General features: G+C 33.7%; 1 protein-coding gene across 3 annotated transcripts; it reads right to left on the minus strand.

Annotated features, from left to right (window-relative positions):
- Positions 1-359: 359 nt before the first annotated feature.
- On the minus strand, positions 360-14,678 carry LOC109162008 (importin beta-like SAD2 homolog). 3 transcript variants are annotated; one of them, XM_019310634.1, is made up of 22 exons: positions 14,425-14,678; positions 12,416-12,551; positions 12,112-12,199; positions 11,490-11,639; positions 10,106-10,268; positions 9,268-9,452; positions 8,976-9,149; positions 7,258-7,403; positions 7,038-7,161; positions 6,755-6,935; positions 5,738-5,897; positions 5,605-5,646; positions 5,394-5,512; positions 5,114-5,294; positions 4,096-4,227; positions 3,642-3,745; positions 3,365-3,544; positions 2,591-2,730; positions 2,369-2,508; positions 2,033-2,181; positions 1,182-1,308; positions 360-1,072 (listed from the first exon to the last, which is right to left on the minus strand). In XM_019310634.1, exons 1-22 carry the CDS (start codon positions 14,512-14,514, stop codon positions 912-914), a joined length of 3,072 nt encoding a protein of 1,023 aa, XP_019166179.1. In that variant the 5' UTR covers positions 14,515-14,678; the 3' UTR covers positions 360-911. The 3 variants fall into 3 exon arrangements, with proteins under 3 accessions (XP_019166179.1, XP_019166178.1, XP_019166180.1); XM_019310633.1 differs by having other exon boundaries at positions 5,114-5,312; positions 14,425-14,677; XM_019310635.1 differs by lacking the exon at positions 8,976-9,149 and having other exon boundaries at positions 5,114-5,312; positions 14,425-14,677.
- Positions 14,679-24,313: the final 9,635 nt, after the last annotated feature.

Genomic DNA, 24,313 nt, shown 5'->3' on the forward strand with positions numbered 1-24,313 from the left:
GATCTGGCAAATTTGCAAACCCCTTCAATAAAAAATAAAAATAAAAATAATTCCACATCAGCTTGCAAAGGTCCGTTTGCAGAGTAATTTCAGCCTAAGTTATTTCATTCAAAAATGATATTGTTTTAAGCAAAATATTAAATAATTTATAATTATTAAATTTAAAAAAAATGCACAGATGCTCGAAAAGCTGCTAGTAATTTAGGCATGGATTGCATCTTAGACTGGCTTATGTTCCTATGATCCTTTTCTAATTAGAGTCGCAAGGGAAAATTTTATTTTGCACATACCTACAAGTACTAGTTGCATAAAGCCAGTTAATTGCTATTTGCATTGCAACAATAAATGCCAAAATGTCATTACAAGAACTCCAAATAAAATCATGCATTTCGAAAGAATAACGTTGTTTGTACAAAGAATAAATTGCAAGATAGACCAGAATATAAAATAAAAATTGTTGGGTATGCCATTCCAAAATTGAATCCATCCACCTCCCGGTGAATTTTATGGGACAGCACAGCACAGCAAAAGATGCTATGCAGTATTTTTTTTAACCCTTCCACACAACCAAATGCGGGAAGGATCTAAAAACTATATGAACAAGTCACACGAACAAGGACAGACAAGTTAACGGGGGGGCCATCTTATTACATAGAATAGTCCCCAGTCAACATAAGACGACTTAAACAAATCCACACACAAGGCTATGATGGGAAGCATCCCGAGTTTCCCACTTAACCTTATGCTCACCTCTGCGTACAGCAGTTTAGATTTCGACCTCAACACTCAACACAAGGCTCAGTAAGTATTGAGATCAGGGAGCAACTCGAATCCAATTATCATATACTCATGCTTGTCTTGAGCCATTACTGGATGAATTCAGTAATGTAATGACTTGAAGCTCACCAGAATCATGATGCATTAGCTGATGCCTTCTCTAGTTGTAACTTCTCGATCTCTACCCTTCTTTGTTCGGCATGCTGAGCAATACCACTTGTGAGCGCCTGGTAATGGAAATCCAGTGTCTGGGTGAGGAGGTTCTGAATCCTCAAGGGATCAGATGCTTGAAGAACTGGATTACACATCCCAGATGTCGTCAAAGAAAGGAGTGAGTTATTATCAGCCCAATTATTTTAACACCAGCCAAAAGCAATCACTGCATATATGGAATAATTATGTACCTTTGACAGTATCCACGAAGAAAATAAAAGGATCCACATCATCAATGGGTGATTCCAATTCCTCATCATCACTAAAATCATCATCTGAAAAATCGTCGTCATCATCATTTGAGCGGAAAACCCTTGCCTAAAACCACAAAATGCCAGCATATAAAAGGTTATATTATATTCCCAAACATGGTATAGAATTTAAGGCTAATTTAATCCAACCACTTACAACTTTTAAATTATTATTAAGTAAAATAGTATAACATGTAACACAAATCCACACTATAACGAGTGGTAAACAAAGTACCACTACCAAGGTACTTTCAGGCAAAAGATCCACCTGAAAAGATCACTTTAAAGTTTGCTTCCACATGGATTTAAAAAACCTGGGGAGGAAGTAAAAGGACAGAAAATCTACCAGAAATTGCACTTAGTTGTTTAGATTGCCAAAAGAAAATTACATAAAAATTAATTCACATACTAGCACAAAGCCTCTTTACATATTGTATTGGATATATTAGCATGTAGATTCTCACTTCATGGCTCTTGTTAACTTCTCAGAACAGTCCTAAACTCCAGATTATCAAGCTAAATCATGTAAAAAGGCACCCCTATTATTTCCCTTTAAAGAAAACACCATCCTGTTCACTCAGACGTATCGTGTATCATAACCAGAAAATTGCATTTCTGAAAGCCAACAAATAGTTTAAAATAATTTATTCCATAAACACTATTTATGGTCAATTACCTTAAATCCAAGAATTTTAAAAAACAATGGCAAATTATTATTAAAAAGGGAGAAAATGCCAAGAGTTGAAACAAGCACAAAAATAACAAGATCAAGAGACCAAATCACTACTTGCCTGTGCAGCCAATTTTTGGAGTTTAAGACTGTCAGCTTCATCTCCATCCTCACCACTTCCCATTTCTCTGTCTAACTCATCATCTTCATCCTCATCACTTGGGAATTCATCCATACCATCCTCATCAGCTTCCTCTTCGTTGGCAGCTTCTGAGCACATAAAAACAAAAATGAAATAGTATATATATACGGAGTATATATATATATATCAAGAGGTAGGGCAATTGGAAGTATCTAGTTACAAGAACAAAAATACACCAGAATAATTAGATTGAATAAACCAGCAAGAGGTAGGAAAAAACAGCAGGGTGGGAAAAAGAGAAGGGCAGTTAAGAACCTGCAATTTGATCCTTGTAGGCAACAAGTAGATCAAGAATAGCCTTAAAAATGCGCTCTAAGGCCTCCCCTGGCATTTGATCTGCAGGAAGAGTGAGCAATGATGTCAAACCCAAGCAGCAAACCTTCTTCTCATGCTCCCTGCAACACCAAGGAACCAAGCATTACTAACTCTATATTTTTTCCTTGCCACCAAAAAAAGGGTACAAGAAGTTGTAACCACCTTCTAAAATTAGCCCGAAGCCCACTTCTTTTAGTTTGTTGCAGCATCTGAAACCAGAGATTGAAGATCTCTGCGGCAACACCAAGCTTTTGCAGGATACTCATTGTTAATGATGGATTATAGTAAAAAGCATCAGCAACCTGTCAAAAAGGAAAACAAAGTAAACAAAAAATAAAAGCAAAGGCCAATAGTTACAGACTGTTGAGCGTTTGTTTGGCCCAGCTTTTCCTCTACTTTCATACTTGGCCAAGCTTCTACGTTATGGAGTGGATAAGCTCCAGTAAGCTTTTGGATAAACAAGGAGAGTATACATTATTTTAGGATGGATTAAAAAGGAAAAAGCAGGACAAATTTAAGTAGGATGGAGGGAATATTATTTTTTCATAAATAGATGCTATCAAGGTATGAGTTTTAAACACTTCCCGAAAAAACAATAACAAATAATTTCATGAACACAAAAAAAAAAAAATCAAAAAAACTACAGTACTTTCAGTTGAAAGCATATACAAAAAATTCAAAAAAAAACTACAAAAAGAAAGCATATATAAAAACATTTCAGTTGAAAATTGTTTGTTTCTTAAGATATTGAATATTTAATTATTAGGACAACATAACAAATCAAAAAACTGAGAAAGAAACAAGAATGAAAAAGAAAAAACAAAAACAAAGAACATTCAGTTTGAGCCACCTATCTGCAGGTCCCCTATCTATCTATCGCTCATGCAGAGGAAGAAAGATATAAACGAAATTAAGAGAAAATATTGAATACTGTACCACTTGGACCAAGAGGGATTTCAAGTATGGCTTCACAGCATGACGTAGACATTCAATTGAGACTCTAATATATGCTTCAACCCAGTGATCCACCTGTCCTCTGCAGTTGTGAAATAAAGCTCCAATGAGTTTAGGTGCTGGTTCAATCTGCCCATCCTCCAAGATTTTATCTCCCATGATCTGCATGAAAAAGAATAAAACAGGTGTTATGCAACTCAATCATAACCACTTGTAGCTTAATCAGAGGCAAAGTTCTCTAACTATGACGTTAACTTACAGATGAAATCATATTCCAAAGGCTTTGCTGGTAGTCTGGTTCCTTGCATGTAAGGAAATGTGATGTACCCCTCGATATATAGTTGTGCAATGGAACCAATATATCTGCAAAAATGGAGTACAGAGGACTGTGTCAGAGTTATAGCACTTGCAATTTGAAGATATCCCATGGTCCCAGATGATCTCAATCTGTAGCAACTTTCCTAAAATTTAGTCATTGCATCAATTAGATTTTATATTTTACTTCAGATCCAGATAGGCATAGGATTCAAGTTATCAGAGTTTATATATGAGCCATTTCCAACTTCAAGATTACTCATACAAACATATTATTCAAGTTCCAATAAATAATCCCTAAAAAACTATCCACCCTCCATTGGAGGACAGAAAAGAAACTAGTCAAAAAAAAAAAATCCAATACAAATATCATAAGAATACACAGTTTAATAGCATACTTGGAAAAAAATCAATAGCCCAATCTGCAAGTGCTTCCATCAACAATTTCCAGAGAGTCCACATGTCCAATGATATTTTTGGTGCAAATAACGTCATATAAGACACAATCTCCAAAACTTCCTCAAAGACCTCTGCAGTGAGAACAGAACATTCAAATCTTGAATCAGTAAATACCTTACACCTTGTTTTGAGAAATAGATAAATGTTAGAGAGAGAGAGATCGAATACATAGAGATAAGATTTGGACTATCACCTAAGCAATTTTTTCAATAAGTGGCTTTAATCTAGCATTATAATCATAAGAAAAGAACATCTAGAATTAAAATAAAGGGTTATCAACTAAGCATCAATTGTTTCAAAAAAGAAAAAAAAAAAAAAAAAAAAAAAAAAAAAAAAAAAAAAAAAACTAAGCATCAATTGATTACTTGGTTCACAATGGTTTGCTTCCAATTAAGTTCCAATCTTGTAGTGAGAGGCAGAGAACCAAGGATAAACACTAAAAAGAGGGTTAAGTATATGAGCCAGTATCTCACATCTCTAGAAGGTCTTTAGGAGTTAAAAATGGACCAAAATCTAGCAATCACTAGAGTCACCTGAAGACTTTAGATAGAAGTTGATGAGAGATGTGCTGTCCCACAAGAAACCAAGATTTTTCAGAGCAGATAAAATGTGAAAGGGGTGGGGTGTTAATTCCTCCTTTTAGATCAAAATTGATAAAGACACTTCACTTTCAGCATGACCAATTTCAGGAGTTGCCAAACAAAGGTAAAAAAATAAAAACTGACAAAAATGCTTCTAAATTATATCCATGTACATTACCTCCTAAGTTCTAATCATAACAGTTTATTTTATAGTACATGTTCAGCCAATCACTTCCCTATAAATACTATCAAATCAGATGCTTTTTTCAAAATTAGAGTACTGATACATCTATGAAGTATGAACTATAAGAAACTTTTCAAACTATTTTATGAGAGAGAGCAGAAAGGGCATCAAACTCATAGAAGTATAAAGTACCTTGTCCATCAATCGTAAGCATCCTGTGCATTATAGGGAGCAACGTTGGTTCAATCTGCTCAAAAATGTGTGGAAACTGATTCACTGACACAAGGATGGTGCCTATGGCACGCAGGCAGCCAACTGCAGCTAAAGCACCAGGATCATCACCTTCTTCATCTGATTCTGCAGTGTTTATGCACTTCCAAAATGCAGCAGCCTATAGGAGTACCAATGTTAGGGGGAAAATAATACCAAGATCTCAGCTGCACTAGAACAAACCACTAATAATAGCTCTCACCAGATTCTGACATAATCCAAGAGCATAAGGAGCCATCTCCTCTCCAAACTTGTCCACAATTGTCTCAAGGGTGAATACAAGATCTTCATTCTCAACTTCATTCATCAATTTGAAGAACTCTGAAATTCCAATTTTTGACAAAGAGTTGGAATGTCAACTAAAGATCAAGAGTAAACAAGAAAGATGTGAACTGCAATCATCAGTGGCATACCATCAAGCAATTGAGGAAGGATTGGTCGGATTTCATTTAAATCTGCATGAAAACAAGCAGTGATCAGAATCTTAAATGGCATTAACTCTATGAATCAAGGTCAATACAACAAAAACATATTTCAGTATATTACCTCTGCAGGCCTCAACAAAGGTACGCAATGCAAAAACAGAATCAACCCTAACCGGAAGTTCAAGGTCGCGCATTCCACCAACAACACTATGCAATGCTTTACGGAAATTGTTTGGATCTAAAAAGTTGATGTATGCATATTGTCCTGCAACCCATGCTGCCTAGTATTGAAGAAGAAAAGCAGAACATGATAGAAATACACAATAGAAAAACTTCAAGTTCAAATTAAAGTACTCATTACTCAATCAATTCAATGAGAACATAGTCCAAAAGCAAGCTAGCAACATAAAGGTAGAAGAACTGAGTAAGCCTCCGCATTAGTAGTAGTTATTCAAAAGTAATTGAAAAAAAAAAATGTCCACCATCATATTAGAGATTTTATCATAAATCAATATAATATATACTGTGTTTCACCAGAAATCAACGTCATTGTATGTATATATCTAAACAAGCAATTATCAGTGTCAGATGAGAAAGACTTTGTAGTATTTAGGTTCTGGTTAACATGTTCTGATGACCCCTTGACCCTTGTTCCTAATATGGCATTCCAATAAAGCATCTTCATGCCATTTCCCAAAAATGAGAGTGCTTCCATATAATCTGCCACTTTTCAGTGCCCATATGCTCTTTACATTATGTTAATGGTATTTCTTACACAAAAAATCCATGTCATAGACCAAAGCGCAAACCTTCAGTCCAATGATCTACACTAATGCTGGTTTTTTGTCAATTTGGGAATACATATATGGATATTCTTAAAAGATGAAAGAAGTTGGAAGAAAAAAGAGAACTTCCCTCATGAATTCCAAAAATAAAACAAATATCCTTTCTAAACACAACGAAGTATATTGCATCCAGTGAAGCCATTCCAAATTTTCTAGCAAAAGTCATTCTCCATACACCACAATAACAAATCGTGAACAAAGCCAGAAGAGAATTTAGTTTGTGTATAAAAAGTCTTATGCAACTGACTAGCAACAAATTTCAATGCAACATGTTCTATGATTCAAACACACACCTTGGCTCGAAGATGACCCATAGGACTGCTAAATTCAGGGAAGACATGTTGCACAAGCATATGTTCGAGCTGTGACTTATATGGTTCAGTTTGTTTCAGTTTATCACATAGTGTCCCAATTGCAAGGAGGGCACCATCCTTCTGTCTATAAGGTTTGTATCCTGGACCTGCCTCTTCATATCTAAATCAATAACACAATGAAAAATAATAATTTTCTTTAGCATTTAAACCTCGAGTTGTTTTAAAAAATGCAAATAAGCTGCCTATTTTTCTCAAAGTATACCTCTTAAAGATCTCAACAATGAAGAGTATGAACTTTTGAAGGTTCTCTTTACCACGCTTCCTTATCAACTCACTGACAAATTCCATTGCAGCAGTTCTAGGACTATATAGATCCTCAATTATATCTGCAGACGAAAACAGGGTATGGGGTTCTTTAATCAGCAAACTTGTAGAATAAGCCCGAAAAAAGAGAATTTGTTCTAAAGAACAAATCCACTTACCATAACCTTTTCGAACATACTCATGAGGGTCTTCATCCCAAAGCTTTTGATCACTATCATTAAAGCACATAAGGGGAAAGACAACCTCAAAAAGAACAACATCAAGTCTTGGCTGCAGCAGATTGTACATGTTACTTTTTGATATACTGCACGGTCAACAACAAAGCAGGAAACTATCACAGAGTGGTTAAGGGCTTAAGGCAGAAAAGTCAGACATAATAATCACCAATTATGCTAAATAAAGTTGTAAAGATTAAGCATAGGAAGATATCACATCAACTCATTGTATTAATAAATCAATAAATGCATCCACTTGCAACTTAAATTTACCTTCATTGAGGTTAAATTAATTGTAACTTCAATTTGCCTTTGTTAGCATTCACGACAAAGGGAATAATTCCATTAAATGGTACTAATTAAATTAACCACAGGAGTAACTTAAAAGTTTAATAAATAAATAAATAATTGTATCCACTTTCAGAACCATAAGGTATCACAATTTAACCTCTAGAATTTACTTGAAAAACAAGTTAAGGCGGTCCTTTAGATAGCACTGTTCGAATACTTCCAAAAACATTGTGAAACCATAAGAATCAATCTTAACATATTAGATATACATTTTATACAACAAATATGCACCATCGAGAAATTTGGGAAGTCAATGTTCCTTCTTCAGGTGGTGAGAAAGATGCATTGTAAAAGCCAAGTCAAGCAACAGGTGTTTTGAATATCCTGTTTGTAGTATGTTGCAGGATTTCAAGCTCAGAAGAGTATATTAGTCCATAAATGAGGCAGAACATTAAATCTAATTGAAAGTTGACACACATTCATGATGCTCAGTTGAAGAAGTATTTCCCCAATCCAAAATCATCTTACATAGCATTAACAACTATACTTCCAAAAGCAAGACGGATATACCATGGAAAAAGGAAGTATGTTACATGAGACAGAGTACAGAACTTACATAATTGCACCATACTCTTAAACTATGTGCTTTCCCTGTGAGATTAAAAACTACAACCATGACCTAAAACATATGTCCTACTTTTTGCTTCCAATCCCAGATAAGTAACAATAAATGTGCAGCACTAGAAGACTCACAATACATAAAAGCAGCAAATAGTAAACTTAAGGTGTCCCAATTTCCTTTTTAGCAACTTCTAAAAAAGACCTGACATTTCCTACGGTAAAATATGTCCCTTGTTAAAAATACAGTGGGGCCAATTTTGAAATAAAAGGCAACCTTCTACCTGCCTCTTGAAGCTGACATCAAGTACAATCATCTCAATGATTTACCACCTCATTTGTTATTTAATTAACATCAACTTACTACCTCGTTTGTTATTTAATTAACATCTCAGAGCCTAGCACGTAGAAACAGGCATTTTGCACTTTAACAGAAAGGGTATCATTGTTAGTTGGTTAACGCATATAATAGATTAATAGGCATTTAAAGAAGAAAAGAAAGCATCAATGCTATTGTAAACTATAACTAAGAGTGGAAAAGGACATCCCATGTGAATATCTATTATGGAAACATTTTTGGGAATAAAATAATTTACTTACAAGTATAATAATATTCTTTTTTTTATAAATAAAATGTTTCACTTTGTATCATGAGGGGTTCAAACCTTCTTATAAATGCAGAAATATTAAGTTAAAATCATAGTTCAAGTTAAACCTACAGGTTGTTAAACAAGAACTGAAATTGCACAAACCTGTTGCTTAAGTATTGCAGAAGTAAATTGGTCACTCTATCAGGCAAATATCCACCTACTCGGATAACATTCAACAAATTAAGATGGCACTCCAAAATTTTTCCTGCATAGTTCCTCTGAAACATCTGGGCAAAAGCCCTATTATCTGGATTTTGAAGTTTCAAATCTCCAAACCTGAAAAAGATAGAGGATTAAGGAGAAAAGAAGCAACAAAAGGATAATACCGATAGTAGATATTGGACTACAATAAGGTCAGAAACACTAAGCACACAACTAACTGCTATGAAACTACCTGGTGAAAAGACGGTTTAAAATGTGTACTGTCCACTTTTTCACCTTCCACCATCCCCAAGATCTTCTTAGTTCAGGATCAGCTGGCTGTCCTTCCACAGGAACAGGCCTTTCCAGAATATTCAAGAAAAGAGTCATCCATGCACTAAAAATATTTGGATCAAACAGATGCTTAGGAATCTCTAGCTGTAAAAGGTTAAAATGCCATAATTAGATATTGTATAGAGCCAATATTACCTCTGATAGTGAAAAAAATATCAGTAGAATTGGCTTTCACATACAGCCACCACCAAAAAAAAAAAACCAACAACAATTTCTGTTGGATCAATTATTGTACCAAAAAAAAAAAAAAAAAAACTGAGAAGTAGTTCACTTCTTTTTATGCAATGGTATTATAACCACTACTTTGTAGGTAATTATATTATAACCCCAAAAGCACCAATTTCTTGCAAAAAGACTGAAAAACTATAGAGGAGATTAGAGTTGAAGTAAGATAACAAGTTTTACAAATTAAAGCCAACTTTACGCCCAAAATTTTCCTTTGTGAAATTTGAAAATTGTGTGTATATTTGAGAAGTGGTAATAATTGAAGAGCTAAAGCTAAACAGATCTATGGAGATATCTTTCTCTCAGAAATTATTCATGTAAAGATCAAAAGATAAATGAAAGGCATTGCCTTAATTGACCAAACTATTGAAGTGTCATGAGAATTGAGAAACATGTTTGATGTTTCTTATTAACCTAACATAACATGGATATATACTGCTCTTCAAAACTGCCACCACCAAAACAAATTACTTAGTAAGAGCATATTATGATAAAGCTTTAAAGCAACATACATATATAAATGACCAGAATATTTTGCAAATGAGCTTGATCAAGTCTGCTACTTCAATTGAAGGATTTACGATCTGAACAAGCCTGTTGAATATATTCAAAAGATGTGGAAATGTTTCCTCAATGATGTGGTAGACAGGTTTTCTCTCCTCATCCGATTTGAATCTGGATAGAAATAGATAATAGAGAGAGAAGAACAAAATGGACACGTTTAATTCATTGGAAGAAAAAAAAAAAGGAAAATAGCCATCACTAAATAATTAAAACTGATTGAATATCAAAACCAAAGAGCTTAATGTAAAGATTCAAGAAATTTCATCCATTCAAACTTTCACAATATTTTCTTGGTTCCGTATACATTTCCAAAGAATATGCAAAGCATTACACGATTTGAGCTCTAGGGTTCCCTCTAAGCAGTTGCAGAACCATAAATACAGGTAAATGTAGCAAATAAAGTAAACATACCTAAAAGTTGAAACAGTAAACAAAAGTTTCAACAAGATTTCAAGTAGTGCTGTTTTTTGTTAAAACAATGCATGTACACCCAGTGTTACAGCCAAAAATTAATTAAAGCATAGAAGTTAAAATGTGTTGCATATGGAAGCAGGAGTCAGGAATATGAAATCAAATCCTGGATTCTCCAAATGAATTAGAAAACAAGGGAAAACTACTTCAGAAAAAACTTCAACATAGCATTCAACAGTTACCAGACTCCAGACAATCAAATAATCATTTACAACCCTTATAATTTGTCTATGTGCTACTTCTAGGTGGCCCATTTAAGTTTTGACAGAGGTATAAATAATAATAATAATAATAATAATAATAATGAAAGGGAACATGTGTGCTCTATTTGAGCTCATATATATATATATATATATATATATATATATATATACATATACATATACATACACACACACACACACACACACACACACACACAAATAAGAGCAATCATGCACAGGTGATTGATGGGGAGCTTACTTTGCTTTCTTACTTAGAAATCTGCCTTCCTAATTTACAAAGCTTTACTTGTTTGCTGCCATCTATGTGGAGTTCATTCACAATGTTAAACAAAATCAAGTTGAAAGCAACTTTCCCCCAAACATGTGATATGCTGCTACATGAGTAATTCATTTTAGGTATTTTATCAAAACATTTTTGTTGGATTTTTTACTTGTCAAGTCTTGCATAGTGTTGAAATGGTTTTAATTTATTTAAAAAAAAAAAAAAAAAAAAAAAAAACTATGTCAAAAATCTCTATTTTTTTACATGCAAAACAGATAAGTGCAATAAAAGTAAAATATGTTTTATAACACCAGAAACCAAATCAAATATAGTGACAAGGCAGTGATAAAAGCAACTCAATTTGAATGAACTCACTCATATTTTCTCGCAAGGATCCTAAGAACAAACAAAGCGTCATGAACTTGTTGGTCCTGTAAATTATGCTTCACCCAGTGTAAAAGTGTTGGCCACTGCTCAGGGTAGTCTGCATATATAATTGTCTTCAGGGATTCACCCAGCTGTACTCTGGTAATGAACACAAACAACTTTAAGACACAACTTTTTTCTGCTTTTAATAAGAGAATTAAAGGATGCACTTCAATGCATGTGTGTGATATGTATCAGATATGCACCGTCTACAGGAAACAGGAAACTGACAGACAAATATAATGAGCTAAACCCTAAAACACCCAGACAACATTTATACATACTGTGTCTGTCATGAACAAATAGTAGTTGCATGATAATGTCATGAAAATGTATCAGGCAGACACTGTCTACTAAAGACTTAACTGGCAAATAGATGGAGTTAAACACTTAAACCCTAAAAAACATTTAATCTATTTGGATGTCTGTGTATCATATGTCATCAAGCCAGGCTGCAATACAGAGCTGCAGACATCCAGAGTATATGTGCTTCATCAACAGGATATATGGGAGTTATCAACAGCAGTGATAGCAATGGCTATACGAAGAAAACAGGGTTATGCAAGCATACCTCAACAATGGAGGCACCTTAGCAACAAAAACAATTATGTTTTGTCTAACCATATCCTTATCACCTGGCATAATTTTTGATTTCTCACCTGCAATTAAACATAAAGTTGCAAATGAGTGTTAGAATTATAAAATATAAAAACAAAAAATTTAAAATAAATAAATAAATTGCAAATCCTCAAAGGGAAGTTTTATGTAGAAGTTTATCAGTCCACTTATAATGTGTGTATGTAATGTGCATGTGTACACATATATACATAAAACACACATATTTATATATAAAACAAATAATGAGTGGGTCCTACCAGGTTCGTGAGGTGACCAGTTCTTGGCAATGAAGTTCTTAAAATATATACTTGCCCCCTGTCGGACTGCCATATCACAGGACCCATCAACTACTATTTGCAACAACCGCACCAAATGTTGTGGTGCATACTGGAACTGAAAAAACAATTAAAAAATCTAAATGAACCAATGTACAAAATTTTTACGACAGATAATGAGTTCATAATTTAAAATAAAATGAATGACTAATGAGGAGTCTAGACCTTTGAAAGTGTTCTTGTTCAGTTCAATGGAACAAAAAATGGTTTGATAGGAAATTCATTTACTCCAGTGTCCCACATTGAATATTTGAAAATCCAGTTTTATTTTTCTTATTGTTCTGGAATAATGTTCACTTTTAAATTTTTAATAAATTGAAATGTTGTTGCATGTCCAATTCTCCTTGTGTAAAGGTGACCTTCATAGGCCATGTTGTTCCCAAGTTGAACCACCACCTCCCCCATGTATAAAAGAAGTGAACCATCATAGTTCTCACTTATGAAGAAGTTCCAGAGTTTTTTTTTTTAACGGCTTTGTTTTAAACTTCATGATATTCTAGGCCAAGGGCAAGAAGTAAAACCTCAGACCTCAAATCTTTTTTTCTGAAATCATATATCATATAAATGTAAAAAAGCAGGGCTTCTTGGGATGAGTAGAGTGTAATCACTCTAGTGACTCTACACAACCCCATATTTGTAAACAACACTGTTGTATACAGCCACAATAAGTGAAACCCCACTGCATATCAATTGTAAGCATCCCTTAAAATGATAACATAGACAGAAAAAGATAACTAAATAGAGTAGTAATCCAAAATGCCATGGAGTCAAAGGTTAATGTAAAGAATTAAGCTGGAGAATGGAGAGTTCCAACTTCCAAAATGTAATAAACTTGATTGTACATCTGTACCAAGTTGCTAAAGGAAATTTGGAAGATTGGAATGCAAGTGGCTGAAATCAGGGGTCAATTGAAGACATGGCATTGGATATCAGTGATGACATTAGTTACCAAAAATAGTTATGGACTTATTGTCATTCTTCAGTCTTTTCTGTTTTGTTACAAAGCAAGCTGGTCTGGTAGAAGAAATCAGTGGAATGTGGGAAAATCCACTTCTAGAAGCCATTAAATAAGCTTTGTGATGCAAACTGAATAAACTTCTACCATCTTTTGTGTGCAAGTAAAATGTAGTGTTGTCTTATTGACAAATAGCTGTTTGGGTTCTATTTCCCATTACCATCTTTTCTAACAATTCTCTATTTAATTCTTTATTTGTATCAAGCTTGAGTGTTGTGCAGAACTACAAAAATTCAAATGCTTTAAAAACTATAAATGGCATTCAGATAATGGACCCAATTAAAATTATGGAACAACCATTTATCTTTAATTCAATATGTTCAGCTGGTAGACTGGTAGTATGAGTCCATCCAAAATATGTTATTTCCATGACAACAGCAATGTGTATTCTTGAATAAGGAAATAAAACATGAAATGCAATATTTTCAATTAAGTAAAAAATAATGGTTCTAACCTTAGTGCTAAAAGTGATCTTGTTTCAGAACATAATAATTTGTGGATGGAAAGATCATTAATCCATTAATCCAAATTCCAAAATGGCAATGTATAGAGACTGAAGAAACATGCCAACATAAAATCCACAGTAAAAAAACAAAAGGAAGACTGGAATTTCAGCAAGATCCTATTCTTTATTCCATTCTGAATCATTTCAAGTACTTCACCAAAAAATTCTACATATCTATGAAATAGTAAGGTTCATTCAAGTGAAAAAAGTATCAGGAATGAACACAAATAAAAGCAGATTTTTTAAAATCCGAGAATTTGCACTAAATTCTTATTCTTCTCGAATCATCTGAAGTACGCCAAGAAGAACTCCACATATCTAGACAATCAATGGTTCCATCACTCAGAATACTAAGAAGAAACAATTCAATTAAAAGAAAATAAAAATACGAAAAAAATAATCGATGAGTACCTGATTAAGGCTTTCCTCAGCAGCTTTACGAACATCTTGATTTGGACTATTTGCACCACTGAGAATGGCGACCAGACTCTGGAGATCCATTGCTTAATCTTTGGAGAAAATCAAAGAAGGTCGATCAAGCTCTTCCCCTCTCCGAATGTGCTTATATAAACCCTTGAGATTCAGATAGGTGAAGTAGGGTTAAGGGTTTAGGAGCAGAGGGGATCAAAGTTGCGGGGAGAGACAGCTAATAAAATTTATGTGTGTGATGGCGTGGGGCAGGGGAGAGTGTACCCCAGCGAGTGACATGGTGTGGTTTGCAGTTTCCTAATATACCCTAACATACCGTAAATGGTTTTTTTAATGTGATAAATATAAGTCATTAAATTATGAGTTCTACTATACAAACTCTCAAATTCTACTCCCTTATTTATACTTCTTAGGTGGTAAACAAAAATTGACTAATTTTTATCATGTGTGTCCACAGAAAAGTGTCTGCATCAAAAACATGTAAGAAGGAGTAAAAATTAAACGTATATGAAATTGCACAGAAAAGTGTCTGCATCAAAAATTAAACATGTAAGAGGGAGTAAAAAATTAAATGAGAGTACACTAAATATTTTCCTTAAATTATATATGAAATTGTCACAATTAAAATTTTCAATTTTTTATTTTTGATGTATATTAACTCAATAGCTGGTTAACCTTTGGTGATGGATAAAATCTTATCGGGATGCTTACGTGTGGTTACCTGGCAGGAAAACATTAATATTATTAATATACAGAGTATATGTTAGTGAATTTTAAATTTTTGATGTATATTAACACAATAGCTGGTTAACCTTTGGTGACGGATAAAATTTTATCGGGATGCTTACGTGTGGTTACCTGGCAGGAAAATATTAATATTATTAATATACAGAGTATATATTAGTGTTGCAAATATCATATCTAGGCGCTGGCCAACTGCTTAATGTATCACCATAATTAGTGATTAAGGCGGTCGGCCAACTAGGCTGCATAAGCGCTGCTTAGGCTTCCTAGGCATCGACTAGGTTGTCTAGTCGACCAATTAGCTATTGTTCTCTTTTTGTAATTGTTTATTTCATTCAAAACTACATCGTTTTGAGTAAAATAACTCTAAATGCATAAGCGCTGCTTAGGCTTCCTAGGCATCGATTAGGTTGTATAGTCGACCAATTAGCTATTGTTCTCTTTTTGTAATTGTTTATTTCATTCAAAACTACATCGTTTTGAGTAAAATAACTCTAAATTATTCGAACTCTATATGGTTTTTAGGTTAATTTTTAATATTTTAATATTAAATAGTTCATAATTATAAAGTTTTTAACAAATTTTAAACAAGTTTTTAAAAAATAAAATAAAATAATACACGGGCGCCTTATGAGCGCTTAACGGTTTTTTCAACCATGGTACATACGGACTAGGTTGGATGCATCCCCTAAAAACAAAAAAAAAAAAAAAAAACAAAAAAAAAAAAAAACAAACAAACAAAAACAAAAGTGGGGGTGGGGTTGGTAAATGAGTCCAACCCCAACGGATTGAGCTGGTTTTGACAGCTCTAACTATAAAGGGCAAACTATTATAGATTATAGTTCAAATTACATCGTGTGCCTTGTTTCGTTATAACAATATTGTAAGTTCATTAAAATAATGTCAATTTGTCCACTATCATTTACACATATTGTTCTTTATTTTTGTGTTTAAATAAAATCAACACTACACAATATATTATTAAAAATATTGTATTGATATGTTTTGATTGATACCCGTATTAATACATTTCGAACCTTAATTGTTTGTTGATAAACTTGCAATATTGATAAATGAACAGTATGTGTTGTGAAAATATAAAGATACAGTAGTATCTTATTGAAACTACTAGTAATTCACCCGTGCGATACACGGAAAAAAATTATGTTATTATAAATATAAATAAAAAATATAAAAACTAAAATATTTTAAATTATTTAATATAATAATATTTTTGAACTTCCATTGGTCAAGTATTTATTATTTTTATAGAATACAAAATTATAATTAAAATTATAATTATAATTATAATTATAATTTTGTATGCTTAATATAATCTCTAATTATGTGCATATTCAAATAAACTTATAGAGAGAATTTACATAATTACATTGATTTATTCTTAATTGTATTTCATCTATATTATAATTTTCACAATACGAATAATAACTAAGATAATTACATTTGGAAAGATAATTACTCTAATTGAACAAATTTTTTATATGATTATATAATATATAGCTATTTTATTTTTCAAAAGTATATTTTTTATATGATTATATAATATATAGCTATTTTATTTTTTAAATGTTGTGCTTTTTTTTTTTTTATCATAAAGGATGTTGTGACATTAATTGTAACATTAATTATTTCTCAAACCATATAGCTTTATTATATAAAGGATTGTAGGTACATCTGTATTGTTATTGTAAAGATGAATATTTGGTATTGCATGCATAATCCATTAATATTCAATATTGTGAGAATGAATGCGTATCTTTATTTAGTATATTTGAAATCCATCATTATAATTAGTTGCATTACAGTTGTAAAAACAAGTTTACAATTTGAAAAATGAAACATTTGTATATTAAAAATAAACATGACACAATAACTTAGTATTTTGTGTTTGAAACACTCATGATTGTTTATAATAAAATATCTGTTACCGGAGTATATATTTTGTCCATCTTTTTTAGGTTAAAGAATCAATGGCCCACCAGGATCATGGCAAATTATTATGTAAATCATGATCCATAAAGTGCTATGTGTACCATAAAAAAATACATTTTTAATATACTTGAAATACATTATTTGTAACCAACATGGTTGGCGTGGTGGTTCAGCATCTCGTCCGTTGGGACAGATGGGATACCTTTGGGCAACCAAAAAAAATACACTATGTGTATACTGGATGTCATTATAATGTACATTCAATATATAAATAATGCATTTTCCATGAGTACAATGTACATTTTTAATATACTAAAAGTATATTATTTTTTTGTATTGAATGTACATTATTTGATAATATACAAAATAATATACTTTCAATACCCAAATAATATAATTTTTTATTTATAGTCCACATAATAATAATTGTTTGATCATGTGACCACTCATTTAGAATCTACATCTACAACTTTAATAAGAACCAATGAAGGTAGGGGTATAACGGGAATACAAAATGTGTTGGTGTAACAGCGTGTTCTAAAAGATTGTACTTTGTGTTCTTTTTATTGTACAAAGGCCAAGTAATTTCCTAATTTATCCTCCTCCTTTTTTATTTTACCCAATATTTATTGTCAAATTAAACGGAAACAGTTAGTTGAAGGGGCGGTGACAATTTTGTAGTTTTGCTGAAGTTTGATGGCAGTCTGTACCTGCTGTTCTCCTTCAAAGAAATAACCCGTTTTCATTAACAAAGCAAAAGAGTGTCTGCCATTCTTCTTTTGTGGTTATTTTTTCAATCTCCCCCTTTCGATTTTATTGTTGTTTACTTTTTGGTGGCTTCGCCTTTCTTTCTTCTAGGTCTGGCGGGGTGTAGATCTGTAATTTGGTGTTGGCTAGCGGCGTTGAAACTCCATGGATCTCCCATCTTTCGATCAGTTTAGGAGTTCTAAGCTTTTTACGATTTATTTAATATTTATGTAGTTTTTGGAGTTGTTTTGCTCCGTTATTACTGAGAGTTGCCGGTTTGTGCACCCAAGTTTCATTTATTTTCTATATTTTCTGTTGGTCCCGATAGGGTGGTAGAAAGTCTAGAGAGAGAGAGAGAGAGAGGGGGGGGGGTGAATAGACTTTCTAAACTTTTTCAAAATAAATAACACTTTAGTAATTTCAACTCCAAGTAACAAATAACTAGTCAAGTATTTAATTTGGAGTGCACATCGGAATAAATATGTGTAAAGTGTTATGCCCAAATAGTAAATTTGATCACATGCACAACGTTAGATAAGCTCATATGATTTGTAAGAAATAACAAGAATATCTTGAATATTTTAAATGAGATGGTTCACTCAATATTTAACAAGATATTCAAGATTGTATACCAGACATCGTGTGAAATCAATCGTGTGATAAATGTCACATGCAACACGTCAAAATTACTTAGAGTAACTTAAATGTTAAGCATGGAAAGTCTGGGTTACATGCACACGTGAAAACACACCAAACTCGGATGGTTAAGATCAATAGTGAATAGTAAACGGGTTAGTCAAATACTAAATAAATAAAACGAATTAAGTAAGTGCGGTATGTAAATGAGAGAGAGAATTTATAGTGGTTCGGAAGTGGCGTAATCTTCCTAGTCCACTTTACTCCTTTCGCGTCTAGGAGTAATTCACTATTTTTTACACACAGTTACAATAGTGAATAAGTGCTACACAAGCACTTCTTCGCATGTCTTGCACACAGATACACCCAACTCCGAGTGTCTTGCACACAACTACACTCAACTCCGAGTACTTCGCACACAGCTATACTCAACTCCGAGTACTCCGCACACAGTTATACTCAAACGCCAACTAAGTCATGTGTTGCACACAGCTACACCTAGCAACTATGAATGTTTAGCACACAGCTACACTCTCTAGAGTATTTTGCACACATCTATACTCTTTTTACAATTACAAATATGAAGGTAATTGTATCTCTCTAACTACTTTTGAGACTATTCAGACTAAATTTCTCTTCTAGATATTTCAATGAATATTTAGACTTCGAATTTTTGCTTGTATAGATCACTTGCTTGTCTTTTTTCCGCACTCCTTCATCTTCAAGTCTTCATGACCTTTTTATATATTATCAAATATATCCGTTGGAGTGGAATAATTTGATACTTGTAGCCTGATATTGTTGACACTAGGTTCTTCAATTTTGATTTGATTGCCAACTTGTCTGACAAGATAATATTTTTTATCTCAACTTGATTTTCAAGTTGTTTCTAAAATATTATTATCTTTGTCAATTTTGAATTTATCACGTCTCTTGGCAATAAATCCATCTGACATTATTTATTTATAGGATAAGGTCTTTATCCATGCCTTCATAAATTTTTCACCGTTCTGATCATGTCTTTAAGCAATTTGGATTCTTGTGACATGTGAGATGAACCAAAATAAATTCATTCGAATTTATTTAATATTTTGATCATCTTTGCTTGAGCATATTTTGCTCCTTAAAGACACATTGTGCTTGTTTTGCCTTTGTTTGTCAAAATCAGATCTTGCTTATAGCTATATCTTGACCTGTCACATCTTGCTTGTTTGACCTGGTCACATTGTGACCATTTGGTCTGATCACATTGTATTTTTTTTCACATCTTGCTTCTAATCACATACATTTTTTTTCACATCTTGCTTCTTTGACCTTTGCACTTGCTTTTTGGCCGCTTCTTGTTTCTTCAGATTTAGCATTGCAAAAAAGATAAGTCTTTACAAAGACTTTTACCATTTCGCCGTGAGGCTCATCCAGTTATTCATTGTGACATCTTTGTTTAATGCTTGTCTTCTGGATGAATACTTGTAGGACCAAAATTAATTCTCCAAATTAATTTTGTTCTTCACGTAGTAGTATTTCCTTTGCTTTTTGACTTAACGTACAAAATTATGATGTTTGTACTAAAGTCATAAGTACATTTGGCTCATCAAAACCTTAATACAAAAATATTCCTATCATTTTCTATAGTTTCATCTGCGTTTTTCGTTCGAGAGTTGTTCTACTCCAGTTTGCCAAAGGTTGTCGGCGTGTGCACTCATTTGGTTCATCATTGATTTATTATCTCATTTATCTGGACTTTGTGTTTTCCAGCAACGCACCGGAATTTGTGTGACGGGTGACAGCTAATATTGTCATAGGTTAAGCCATTATTAATCACTGAAAGAGACTGACCGGTTAAGTCATCGAACTCAAATAAGCTCTAAATTGATCCATGAACCTGCAAAAAAGAGTGCAATTAGTATTTTTAGCAAGTTACCAACAAGTTTGTGATGATTAGGATGTCATGTGTATTTTATATTTTATTATTATTATCCTATTAAGCATTTCACCCAAACAAAAAAAAAAAAAAACTAAATTAAACTATTAAACTATTATTAGTATTTTCAAAATCATAAAATAATTCTAAAGACCACATGATTATGTTTTTTTTTTTTTTTTTTTTTTTTGAAAGTTTCTGGCTCTATTACATTGTAGTATCTGTTCATATACTTTCTCAACCTACTGAAACACAAAGAACCAATAACGCCTCCACTGAGGCTTGAACTCATAATCTTCCAATTGGAAGTCCAACCCGGAAACCATTAGACCACGTAGTCCAACCAATAACGGCTCCACATGATTATGTTTAATAATATTAATATTAATCTTTTTTGGCTTTTATCAAGAAACATGCATGTTTTTATATTAGTTTTGCAAATATACTATTGTTTGTAAATTATAAATTATGAATTGATAATTATGTATGATTTTTACGACTCCATAGGATCGATTTGGTTTCCTTGCCTGTTTCAATTGACATATATATTAGCCTTAAACATAATCCGATTTGGTTTTCCTCGCATGTTTCAACTGACATATATATTAGCCTTAAACGTAATCCTGTGGTCTTTGGTATTGTGGATGATTCTGGAAATACTAATAATAGTTTAATAGTTTAATTTAATTTTTTGGGGGTCAAGATGCTTAGTGTGATAAATAATAATTGACGGATATATTATACGCACGATCCGATCCGGGGTAGCAACACGGACCCGGAGCACCACGTTGGAGCCCAAAAGCATCCGGTCCACGACACCATGGAGGTATCTCGATCCGAGCTGAGTTACGTGGGGCTTGAGTTGGGTGGCACGACCCTACCCGAGCTCGGCCCATAGCAAGCTCGGGTATGGGAGCTCGGCACCACCCGAGCTCGGGATCCGACCCGACCCGGTCCGCTCGGGTCCCCGGTCAAAGAGCGATCTAACCGCCCCCTTTTTAGGGGGAGTGGTGTGTGTGTGTGTGTGGGGGGGGGGGGGGGGCGATTTGTTGCATATAAAAACCCCCCACCTCACATTGTTAGGACATCTATTCACTATTCTATACACTTTGTCTTACCGAATCATTGAAATAGCCAATTCTACAGCATTTAATATAATATACGGTCTCACGGCCTTTACGACATCGTTCTATATTATTTATTTATTCGTATTACGTTCTTATTCGGATTTATTGATTCGAATCCACCCCGGGTGAATTAAATTCATCAGTAATAATAATAATAATAATAATAATAATAATAATAATAATAATAATAATACACGTGGCATCCTAATCATCACAAACTTGTTGGTAACCTGCTAAAAATGGTAATTACATTTTTTTTTTGCAGGTTCATGGATCAATTTGGAACTTATTCGAGTACGGTGACTTAATTGCTATCTCCAAATAGTTCAATGGCCTATTTGTACTTTTTCCTCTAAAAAGTTAAGGGACTAAAATATATTCACCTAATTTAATGGTGTATGCAAGTATACTATATTTAATAACATTGAAGAAAAGAGTATGTAAGATTTATTAATTAATTAATTTATATTCACACATTTGTGTATGGCATATGCCTTTTTGTAGGTGACATGATACAACATATTTGCATATACTACAAATGAGGGCTTTCAGTGCACGTAATAAATATTAACCGTAAACTCACACAAAGAAACAAAAATTAATTAATAATATTGTGGAAAAGTTTTTTTTTTTTTTTAAGTAATTAAGAATAAAACATATATTGAAGAATTTGTCTTCCCAACCCATCCAAACATATGACATATCAAATTGGTACATCCAAGCATATTCCCAATATTTAAGACAAATAGGAGCGGTAGTTATTATGTGGACAACGGTGTATAGAGTTATGTGGATGACGTTCTAAAAACGATGTTTTTTGCATAATATTTTACACAATTCGCTCCAACATACATTTTTATAACTTATAATGCACATTATTCTAACTCATCAAATACATTACCTTACACTAGTAGTTTAACTATTCTAACATATAAAGTAAATTATTCTAACTCATAAAATTCAGCGACATTATTTTGGACCGTGGTCCATACAATAATTTGTCGATGCCTTCATGACACATCCAAAGCATATACTCAATTTCCTTATCTTTTTTTTTTTTGAAACGAAAAACCAAACTAATATATTAAAGCAACTCTGCAATACAATCAGGAGGGGCCAGATGTCACTCTCCAAGGACAGAGGATGAACCAACCGCTACCGCAAGCGTGTGAGCGACCTGATTCGCTGACCTTCTGACATGGCGGACCAAAACGTTCACCATGACACTAGCAGTCATACGACACTACTTAACTATTGAACCAACATAAGAGTAATCATGTTTTACAGAATTGTAACTAATGCAAAAGTTTAAACAATCAGACTCTAAAACATAAGCCGATGTAGGACGATGTTTAATCCAAGTCAAAGCTTCCTTCACTGCTAACGCTTCCGCCAAGTACGGGTCATTGCCACACAGAAGCAGTCCGCTCTGTGCCGCCACGAAGGAGCCAGCATGGTCCCGGATTACGACACCACACCAGCCCTTAACGCAACGTCAACTGTATAAGAGAGCACTCCAGGCGTAGGCGGAGTCCATTGGTGCGCACCTGGATGTTGACTCGTTACTGCCGTGGATGTAGACCTCAACTCGCGCCAATCTTCCAACAATGAGTTGACCGCACAGTGCATGGCTTCCACAGTCCACACCTTCGCATGCCACACTAGATCATTACGTACCCTCCAAATCACCAGAATCTGGCTGCCATACGCACAGGCGCTTCCACCAAACACAATGTAGCCTCAATGTAGTGTACAAAAGACTGCCCTTGCAAGACATCACCACACCTGAAAACCTGTTTGGCCATATTACAAAGAGTTAATAAGTGAGTGATGGACTCATTGGACAACGAACACAACGGGCAGCCACCCCCAATGAACACATGTTTAGTACGCAATACATCACGCACAGGCAAAATATAACGGAGACAACGCCACGAAAAATTCTTTACGTTTGGCGGTATAGGTAAACTCCATAACCGGTTCCACTCAGTAAAAACCCCCCATAGGCTCTTGAACTGCACCATGCTTTGTCAACAAATAGTACCCGTTTTTTACCGTATACTGACTTTTTATGTCGCCCTTCCAACACCAACTATCCTGGCAGTAAACCGAGACTGGCGTACGCAGAATACGTGCAACATCATTAGCCGTAAATAAGTCATTTACCACATCCACATCCCACTCGCCATCCGCATTTAGGAGATTGCTTACGCTGGCTTCCCGCGGCTCATCTATATAGTCTGTTTCTAGGCTTGAATTCACAGCATCCGCTAACCAAGGTCATTCCCAAATCAAAGTATCAGCACCATCACCAACCCTACGCACAACCCCTTCGCGAAGCAATTCTTGCCCCGCTAGGATGCTCAATTTCTTTATCTTTATTTATTATTACAATAAGCACTAAAACTATTTTTTGACAAGTTAAAAATCAGATTAAGCAACATTTATTTTTAGCTTATAGTGATTAATTATTATCCTAACTTTAGTTTTACCAATTGGGCATTGATTAATTCGCGCAAAGCGCATATTCTAACTAGTTATAACAAGATGTGTCATCACACTATATAATAGTTGACACACAATAACTGAATATAATTATATGTTAATATAACCGAATTTTAACTATGGAGCATGCCACCTACCTTGTAGTACAATGATATCCTGATTACTATTTAAAAAAAAAAAAACAAAAAACTACGGAGTATTAATTTTACTTATATAAAAAACTTAAATAAATTCCTCA

The sequence above is a fragment of the Ipomoea nil genome, unplaced genomic scaffold (assembly GCF_001879475.1).
Source record: "Ipomoea nil cultivar Tokyo-kokei standard unplaced genomic scaffold, Asagao_1.1 scaffold2926, whole genome shotgun sequence".
NCBI lineage: Eukaryota > Viridiplantae > Streptophyta > Magnoliopsida > Solanales > Convolvulaceae > Ipomoea > Ipomoea nil.

What these genes read in the sequence shown, in the direction of transcription:
- LOC109162008 (XM_019310633.1), bottom strand. Translation starts at nt 14,514, where the DNA reads ATGGATCTCCAGAGTCTGGTCGCCATTCTCAGTGGTGCAAATAGTCCA. An exon ending in TGGGTCATCTTCGAGCCAAG is followed by an intron (nt 5,898 to 6,754) that starts GTGTGTGTTTGA and finishes CTTCAATACTAG; the next exon opens with GCAGCATGGGTTGCAGGACA. An exon ending in CCTTCCTCAATTGCTTGATG is followed by an intron (nt 5,513 to 5,604) that starts GTATGCCACTGA and finishes TTGGAATTTCAG; the next exon opens with AGTTCTTCAAATTGATGAAT.